This window comes from Monopterus albus, unplaced genomic scaffold (assembly GCF_001952655.1).
Source record: "Monopterus albus unplaced genomic scaffold, M_albus_1.0 scaffold209.1, whole genome shotgun sequence".
Classification (NCBI taxonomy): Eukaryota; Metazoa; Chordata; class Actinopteri; order Synbranchiformes; family Synbranchidae; genus Monopterus; species Monopterus albus.
The window spans coordinates 1,674,806-1,684,705 of NW_018128089.1; the positions used below are offsets into that span (position 1 = coordinate 1,674,806).

General features: G+C 46.5%; 1 protein-coding gene across 1 annotated transcript in view; it reads right to left on the reverse strand.

Annotated features, from left to right (window-relative positions):
* Nucleotides 1-1,312: 1,312 nt before the first annotated feature.
* Nucleotides 1,313-9,900, reverse strand: part of dcst2 (DC-STAMP domain containing 2) — a 15,966-nt gene continuing 7,378 nt past the window's right edge. The window contains exons 11-16 of the mRNA XM_020618716.1: nucleotides 9,628-9,765; nucleotides 7,036-7,175; nucleotides 5,850-5,977; nucleotides 4,677-4,770; nucleotides 2,077-2,301; nucleotides 1,313-1,569 (exon numbers count right to left, since the gene is read on the reverse strand). Of these exons, the coding sequence (XP_020474372.1) occupies nucleotides 1,347-1,569; nucleotides 2,077-2,301; nucleotides 4,677-4,770; nucleotides 5,850-5,977; nucleotides 7,036-7,175; nucleotides 9,628-9,765 (948 nt within the window). The 3' untranslated portion in view covers nucleotides 1,313-1,346. The remainder of the gene's footprint in view (nucleotides 1,570-2,076; nucleotides 2,302-4,676; nucleotides 4,771-5,849; nucleotides 5,978-7,035; nucleotides 7,176-9,627; nucleotides 9,766-9,900) is intronic.

Here is a 9,900-nt window from a genome sequence, read left to right on the forward strand (position 1 = left end):
AGGGTTTAAAATGTGATTTCCCAAACCTGATACACTGTTGAAAACCCGGATTTCTGCTGTTCTGTAACAACCTCCCAGTGACAGCTGTAAAATAACCGCTGTCACGAGGCTATTTGCTGAAACTGTGGGTTATTTTATAAAGATAAGTGGCATGCTGGATTTTCCACTACCTCAAATTTACTATAACAGATCTATAAAGCATTAGGAAGCTGTTTAACCATTAATAAATCCATTCATTAGTTGCAAACCCTTATCTTAGCCACTGCTGGCCTGTACATACTGTATCTGTCCTGTCCTAGCACTGTTAGCATTAGTGTAACATTTAGCATTGGATGCTAACACTCTTTACTGCTAAAGGGGCAAATTACTTCCTGCGTCCACATGTCTGCGAAGTTCTAGTACCGTAATTTTTGTCATTTTCTCAGGTCCACCAGGGTCAATCTGGATTCTGTGTGCAGGCCAACAATGTGTCTCCGCGGACTGGCTAGCATTGTTAACATCACTTTCTTAATTTTATGGGTTTGTATTAACTGTATATAATCACGGACAACGTTAACAGCTCCCTCAAGTGAAGCTACCATAGGCCCCCTAGTGGCTGGTTGCAGAATAGGCCATAAAGCTCAAAAATTTCTGGTAAGTCTGTTTTTAAGAAGCTGTTTGATGATTTAAAAGGCATTTTAGGTGAGAGCTGTGTATTTTTTGACAGGTTTGAGTGGCGGCCTGATACCGTGGCTCCACCCCTAGTCTCTGCTGTGCAGGATCTGGCTGCAAAATGCATCACAAAAGCAGGATGGCTCCTCGTCTTCATGATATTTTGGCTTCCCTTTCGCAGAGTGGCAGAAAGTGGTGACGCGTTGCCCATCTAGTGTACAGGTTGTAGCGCTTGTGTGATGTTAAACTCTGACCCAGAGCAGCTTTAATGTTTTGACAATAAGCTATGATGTGTTGCAGCTCACGGAACTGCAGATAATAGTTGTGAAAAGAACAAACATTCTGACAATATAAGGTATTTACTACATTTTTTTTTTTACTGAGTATTAGTTTCAGGGGATTTCCTAATGTTTGATCTGGTCTGGGGGCACCAGAGTACATGGTGCCTTGCTCAGGGACACTTCAGCAGGGTGGAGGACTGGACCACACACAGTCTGCTCAGTACTAAAGTTAGTTCCTGTCATTTGACCCATGAAGTAATCTTGAATCATGGCCTGCTTGCAAACTTTAAGATCAAAGCAAACTCCACAAGCTGAGGAGGACTGTGAGGTGTGGTTGAAAGCTCAGGGAGTACTAGCTCAGTTTGCTATAAATAAACAAGATTTCATCTTTTTTTATTTCATGCTTTAATAACTTCAACCACAAAGTATAACATGTGCTTCAGGTCCTGGGGACTGGGCCCTGGAGGCTCCTGGAGAATCCTGCAGGTTTGGAGGACTTCCTGGTCTGTGGACCACGACTGTGATGATAGACTCGTCTTGGTAGCCGCCTTGGTTCCGTGACGTGGCGGAGTGTAAGGAGGCATCGCTGTCGGACTCCTCAGACCTGGGACCATCCTGGTAGGTCATGTCTGCTTCACTGACAGCAGCAAGTGTGGGAAAAACCAAGGTTTTTAGGCTTTTTGTGGTTCAGGTACAGCAGGTAAAACCTCCCTAAACTCTGCTGAGGGAGAAACATGTCTGGTGTGCTTTCTAGCCTGCACCCCACCTTTTTGTGCACAAAATGGCATACACAGAATAAAATGGTTAATAATTTTGAATCCTGGGGGTTACATTTATGTTTCTGGTCTCCTTTAAAAGGTAACACTTTGTAGTTTACTAACAAACATTCAATCAACCATACAGGGGCACGAACTTTACAATTTATCCTCACTGAAGTTTTATATATTTTTGAATGGAAACGTGACTGCAGGTGTGCCTGGTGAACCTGGCAACACAACAGAGTCACAGCCACAAGGCTCAGCACTAAAATTGAGCATTTTCAGTTTGTTCAGGTGGCCACCATGGTGTCCACCTCAAGACTCGTAGAAACCAAGTCATAGAGACAGTTTCAGGAGATCAGAGTCCTGGTCATGCAGAGTCTTACCTGAGCTCAGAGTCCGAGTGAACGCTGATGTGTCCACTGCTGTCGCACTCTCTTCTGTTGCCTCCATCCTTCCTTTTGTCTCCACTGTCTGAACGTCCAGTTGGCCTTCGCCGTGTTGCCATGAAGATCCTCCTCCTCATCAGTCCCCTGGCTTGGGGGTCGGTGATGTGGCTCGAGTTCAGAGCTGCAGACCACAGACTCAACTGTTCGTCGTCGCTGGAGTCTCTGAGAAAAACAAGCAGGGTGGGTTTTGCAGCAGCTCTGAGCCAGTCAGGAGCTGTACTGTAGTCACACTACATAGTACTCATTTACACTTCAGAGGGAAATAGGGTACTCTTGTACTCCACTACATTCATCTGTAGCTACTCTGCAGATTCAGATTAATTCTCTTTTCTGTTCATGGTCTGGTAGCAAACTGCTGGTCTGATGTGTCCAGTTTGTAGACCAGGCCGGACTCTCAGCTCCTCTGGTACTTTGAGTCTTTTTGAGTTGTGGGACAAAACCTGTTCAGCTGTTGTGCTCTGAGCCACTGGAACAGTCTGAGGAGGAGCTGACACCTCTGTAGCCCAGCCACCGTTCATGCTGTTTCTTCATCTGTGTTACTGCATCTATAACTTTTTTTTTTTAAGTACACAAAGTTTTTAAAGCAATTAACATTAGCTCCACCGTGTTTCACTGGCCCTTGCCTCTTATCTGCTTTATCTGGTCTTCTTTGTTTATGTTAACTCCATTTTATTGAATCTTGTTATTTTACTTTTTTTTTTAAGTACATGAAGCTTTTAAAGCAATTAACATTAGCTCCACCTCACAAACTGCAGCAGTGACATTAAACCAAATCCACCACATGACAGGGAGCTTGTTCCTGCCTAATGAGTACTTTTGCTGCTTTAATCATACCTTGTTGTTGATACTTGTGTACTTGCGGGATACAGAGTATTTTACAGTGTAGCGGATGAACAGGCTGTGACTGAATCACGACCCAATGATGTGATTAGAGCATTTGGTTTGAAACTGTTGCCCGTTTGGGGAGTGAAATCACTGGAGGACAGCGTGAAGACGGCATCTGTCTGTGGCCTCGTGCATGTGTTGCTTGTTCCATGACACCATTAAAAGCCTCACTGCTGAGAGGAAACGCAGCAGGCCAAAAAGAGATACTGGAGCCTCACATTGCGCTTAGTGGTGACAGTAAGCCCAGGTTATCGATGGCACAGAGATATTTTCATTTCCTGCTGGAGAATATTGTGATTCTGTTCATCTGTTTAGAAACACTGCTGAAGTGGAAACAGACTTGTCTGAGCTGTTGCTGGGTCTGGGCCAAACCCCAGCTCTGTTTTCATGTGTTCAACTCAGTGGTGGAAGAAACATAGTCTGTTAGAAGTAAAAGATTACCTCACTAAAAGTACCAAAGTATCCGCATCCAAATATACCTGAAGTATCCAAAGTACCAGTACTCATCCTGCAGAACAGCCCATCCATCCATTTTCTATACCGCTTAGTCCCAAACGGGGTCATGGGGGGCTGGAGCCAATCCCAGCCAGCTGTGGCCGAGAGGCAGGGTACACCCTGGTTGCAGAACAGCCCATTTTACATTAATGTCTCTGATACTACTGGATCCTACTGACTGATACATTACTGTGTTCATCACTTTAATGCTGCAGCTGGTAAAGGTGGAGCTGATGTTAATGACCTTATATACTTATACTGTGAAGTACTTTACATCCTGCTGGGTAGCTGGTGGATTTCCCACCGGGGATCAACAGAGTCTGATGATTCTACTGTGTTTGGTTTGATTGATTTGATTCTGAAAAGGAACTGAAGTTATCAGATACATGTAGTGCAGTAAAAGAGAGCGGCAGAGACTGATAAAAGCCTCTCACACTGATATGAGCTCGGTTTGCTGTGTTGAACAGATATTATCTCTGGCTACGAGACATGAAGCCGTGAAAGTCGAGTGAACACTGTGCAGGTTCTACTGTGTTCAGCCTGCTCCTGTTGGGAGCCAGCTAGCAGCTGTCTGCAGGTATCAGGCTGATGTCAACACAAATGTTTCAGATTAATCGGTTTCTGTCCCGTCTGTGCTCAGACTGATCACTGAAGTGGACGTCTGGACCGAAGAAGCAGCTGCTGTGTGGAGCTGTATTTATTTTTTATTTAGTCCATAATGTGAACTTTGTATAATTTTATACTGAAGGAAACAACAGTGTTACTGGATACCAAACACTGGTTTTTAACCAATGTAAAATACTGTAACTGTCATGAAAAGAGTCAAAGTGAATTGAATCAAATCAAGATCAGTGGAAGTGAAATGCAACTGAATGGAGAGCTCAGTATCACTATCCAGCCCAACATGATCCCAGCTGTGTTGTGCAGTGGACTGCTGCTGGTTGTGGGCAGAGGTGACTGGTTCACCCTCAGCTGTGGCCGCCCTCCAGCACTGGGTAACTGGGTGTCCACACTATTAACTGGCTGACACAGGCTGGAGCTGCAGCCATCTGCGACAGCTCATGATGCTGAAACACTAACTACACGATCTCAGTGTAAAAATCAAACACAGTAACAGAGCTGATCCTTGTCTGTGTTCCTGTGCAGCGGTCACTCACAGCTCCTCCTCGCCGTCTTCCTGGAAGGTCAGGGGCCGCATACAGACAATGCACGTGTTTCCTAAACTGTAGAAACACGGCCGACAGTACACGCCTGGAAACAAAAGACAACAGCAGCTGGTTAAAAACTCCCAGAGACAAAGGGCCCAAGATCTACTCGGAGGATGTAGAACTGACACATAAATGCAGGGAACTGGAACATCTGGTCACTGGAGGGGAAAGAACTCGAACTGGACTTGGCACTGAAATGAAAACTGTTACAGGAGTCACCAAATGAGATGAATACAGAGAAACAACAGACAGAGCAGTTAAAATGCATCTGTGAAAAGTTGTTTTCAGCCTGTTTGAAGCTGGTTAGAACAAGAAGCTGGACTGTGACCACAAATATCCGGAGTCCCACAGCTGGACAGCGACATGCCCCAGTATCCTGTACAGGAGGAAGAAAAGTCATTCAATACATTTCCCAATGTGTTTTACATTTGCAAGCACCATTAGTGTCAAACAGCTTCAGCTCCTCTGTTTAATCTGTACACAGTGAGACAGTAAGGACATGGTGGCATCAGCAGACTGACACTCTGGTCTGTTGGAAGATGCTGGTTGAAACAACCCAACTCCAGCTGACTGATGTTCCTGTAGTGCACAGATGGCTTCAGAACAGTTGTAAAAATGGTGATGTCTCTGTGCAGATGAAACTGCAGCATGTCCATCAGCTGCAGCTGGAGTGCTAAGACCAGAATCAAAAGAGCTTCAGTAAACTGCATCTGACTGACGGCTGGGTGACACATCGAACTGGTCGGACTCATCTCAGTCTGTGTGGATAAAGTCAGCAGAAGTGAACACTGAAGAGTGACCAGAGAGGAGCGTTGGCTTCAGGACTGTGCTCTGCTGCAGTTACAGTCTGTGTGTCAGACTTCAACTGAGTCAACAAGAGGTGCACGACACTCCCTCAGTACACAGCACATGCATTTGTACAGCTACCTGTGTGATGACACCCACTAACAGAATGCACTAACCCCTCCCCAACCTAACCCATCACAGCAAAGGCTGCATGCACATCCCCGGCCTTAAAGCTCAGCTCTGACCTCACTGCGTTGCTGCTTCCCACTCACCTGACACACCATGTCCCCCCCCCCAAACAGACCCCTGTGTTAATGCCTTTTAAAGTGGGTTTACCTGTGCACTGTGGGACATCACAGGCCACCATGTTGTCCTCTGCTGAACTCACCACCTCTCCACAGGCCAGACAGGTGACTGATGGTGACAAGCCCAGCAGGTGAGATAGGTAGGCTCCCCCAGGTAACCTGGCAGATACAGATAGATGCATGATGATCTGCAGCGCTTTGCAAAAAAATGTCTTTACCATCAAACTGGAGTTCAAGTCTTTACACATCAGAGCAGAGGTTCTGTTGGTGAACCCTCTCACATCAGCAACAAATCTATGTTTTTGCTCCACGGTTGATTTTCATAACTTCTTGGAGGTGAGTATGCACAGGTAATCTGTGCGGTCTGTGCAAGGGATTTGCTCTGCACCTACATAAACACAGGCTCCGGTGCATCAAACCAATATTGACGTCCCAGTCGTCTCTCGCCCAAATGGGGCAAGACACATTTCATCTTCACTCTGACTGAACTTTGACCAGTAAAAGGTCAAAGATTCTCTCTCCACTGCTCAGCCAATCAGAGAAGGGCTGTGACCTCTTACCAGGAAGTAAAGCTTTTCTGTTGTAGTTTTCTAACTGCAGGTGACGCAATCCCTGCAGCAGAGAGGCTGCTGTTAGCCATGCTAGCTCCTGCAGGTGATTACAGCCCAACCCGCTCTACTTCCTGTCCCCTCCTGCTGTGGATTTTAGTGTTCCTGTGCAATAGTGTCATGTGTGGTGCTTACAGTGCACAGGCACTTTTGTTCCCTGAGTCCAAGCCTGTGGTGGAAGAAGTGTTCAGAGTCAGGAAGCAGCACCAGTGCAGCATGAAAACATTCCATCACAAGTAAAAGTTGTGCACTGAAATGTGTGAGTGTTATAATGTGTTACTGCAGACAAATTAAAGCAGAGGCAGGATTTTACTGCTGTAGTTTAGTGTCATCTGTAAGAGGACATCTTATTTCATCAGCTCATCATTTTGTGGTTGAAATCCCAGTATGGCCACCTGCCAGGACACCACTCCGCCACTGGGACCGGTTTTATTTAGCACAGTCAGCACCAGGTCAGTGTACCTTGATGTGCACAGCCTGTACTCACATATCCATATTGTGTTTGATGTGAAACGGTAGTGTGTGTTTTTGGCCTCGTGTTGTTTCTTTGCACCAGTCCTGATGTGTAAAGACTACGAAAAACCTCAAAGATGAACCACATGTTGCTACCGTAGCAGGAGAGCCTGAAGGCGACTTCCTCTTCCTCCTCCTCCTCGATCAGCTCGATTCCTGGCTGCAGACATCCTCAGGGCTTTCCCCACTGTCCTCCTCTGATCCAGGATCTGCTGTCGGAGGAACCGGATCCTCTCCTGACCAAACAACAACAATAGACCCGCTCAGTTTCATGTTTCACTTTGCTCTTCAGACAATCAGCCGAGGTTTTTGTGTTCTCAGCTTACAGACTCTGAATAGCTGCTGCTGATGAGCCTCTGAGCACAACACGACGCCCTGCACACACCTGTAACAGATGCTAGAGGTCAGAGGGGCTACAGCCAGGGTTTGTTATGACAGTGACAGGATGCTCACACAGCAGCAGATAACACTGAGCCAGTCTGTTGAGCGGAAGTCAGCTGTAAAAGGTGGTGTAGAAATAAAGAGACATGTTGTAATGACAGACAGGCTGCTGGTTGATGGAGCAAGGGGGAACAGAGCTACTCTGTCTGTCGACTGCAGCAGCTACACTTCAGCCTCCAACAGTCAGTGTGGAGCCTCACATCTCCTCTTTGCTGGGGTAAAGAAGTTGTGATGATGCTGCAGCTTCTGTGCAGAACCTCAGAACTGCAGTATTTAACAGCTGCACATGTTGTGCTCTTCAGGCTCTGTCACATTGGAAATGAAAGAAGGGCTAGTGCATACTACAGATATAAAGCTGCAGTGTCCTCATGAGCAGCTACTGTTCACTGCAACATAGCTGCCATGTTGGTACAGGGAGGCCTCTTAATGCATGTATGAAGGCAGGAGGTTGATCCACAGGTAAAGACATCACAGCTCACTGCAGTGAATTGACTGCAGGGGAGTGTGGAGCCATGAGGTGGCTGTGACCTTCCTCACATTAACACGACACTAACAGAAATGCCACATTTCAACTCTGAATGACCTTGTCTTCTCCTGCAGTGATTTAACGGCTGCTGTTTATCTCCTTTGGCTCGGATGCACGCAGCAGGAGGGTGAAGACAAGACTGAAGGAGTCAGTGTGGCATCTTTAATGAACCTGGGGGTTAACTTATCGTGCTCGTCCGTCTTCCTCGGGGCCTTTTAGTGTAAGCAGAACTGTGTGCTGACTGTTCGGGTCTCAGAGAGCTCTCAGACACACAGGATTTGGCAGGGTTCACTCTGGTTCAGGTCTCAGTGTGGACGAGTTCAGACCTGCCTCCTGCTTCCTCGTCTTGTATTTTCATTGTGCAAATTCTTCAGATGTCTCCGGCTCTGTGGCCTTTCCCCCACAGCAACAGCTCTTCCTCTGTGCTCGGTAGAAGTCTGAGAACAGCCTGTCTCTGCTCACCTGCCAGTCTGAAAACACACCTTTGCTGTTAGATCAGGAGGGGGCTGGACTCACAGGTAGAAAAACTGCCCTCTGGCTTCCTTTTCTTCTTGTGCTGCTACATGTCACCTGAGCACTGTGTTTGTGTGGCTGGCTGTCATCCAAAGCCCTCAAGGAGAGTGAGAGCTGGTTTTTCTCCTTCTCTGTTTGGTTTCTAACGTTTGACAATGCTCAGCCAGGTGCAGATCAGGGGGAGAGACAAAGTGAAATGCTTCATGAATGAGTGATGCACAAGTACTTGTAACAAGGAGACATGGGGACGGACAGACCAACAAAACTCCCTGGTGGAAACGGTACATTTTATTGTAATTACACTGGGACTAATCCAGCTACAACGGCTGCAGATGAGAATGATGGAGTGGTCAGACCAGATGTAGAGGACATCCATATTAAACCAGATATACTGGGGGGTTTTTTCTCAGCGATTACTGTGCAGACTGGAACAGCACTTTCCTCCCCTAGAGAAAGCTTTTCCAAAAACAGACGCCAGGGTGTGTAAATGTTACAGATGTAGCCTGGGGTTTCTGTGTGTGTGGGAAAGTGAAGGTTTGACAAAAGGCTGACATGAACTGCTCAGTACCCACTGAGAAGAGGACGAAGACACTGGACTGGTTCCATGTTGGTCCGGCTTTTCACTGAGGACAGTCTCCACTGAAACCCCCCTGGAGACTCCCCCAAAAACAAACCGACAGTGTAGACGCAGTGTTCAAGCTACTCCATGTAGAATGTGCTTGTGTTTATATTTTCATTCTTTCGATATTCTGATGGCAGATGAGTATGTTTGTAGAAAGCTGGTAATGTGTATGTGCTAAGCCTTTCTGAGGACCGACTGGAGTTTGACATCACTGAGGATGCTTCTGCACTGCTTCAAAGCAACATGAAGGTTTAGACCTGGGTTTAAAGTTCAAGTTAGAGTCAGGTTTAGGTTTGAGGCTAAGGACTGAATTACAAGGAGTAAAACAACTGTATGTGTGTGTGTGTGCTTGTCTTTCTATGTTTACGTGGACAAGTTTTAGTTCATTACCACTGTTGTGAAGACGTTTCTGCGCTGTGAGGACATGCTGTTCAGTCCTCACACCTTCAAAGGGCTGTTTGAGGGTTCAGACTTGATTTTAGGTTCAGGTTATGGGGTTCAGTTAGGTCAGGGTTAGGGACTGGGGGATATGTGAATGTGGGGTCCTGACAGCTATAGAGGGACCAACATCTGTGTATGTTTATACCAGCTCTCTCTCTGGATGATATGAAGCGCAGACAAGGCGTCTGCAGCGTTGCACGAATCCTCCGGTAAGAGAGACCAGCAGAGCTAAACCCAGCAGGAACCCTGAAACAGAGCAGAACCAGTAAAAGCAGTGGAACCACTGGAGACATTAGAACAGCTGCTGCTGGACATTTGACACTTTGCCAATTACATCACTGGAGATTTCAGCTAGGCGTCATATGATTCCCCGCCTTGTGATATCTGTCTCTTACCGAGGATGAAACATGTGCTGTAG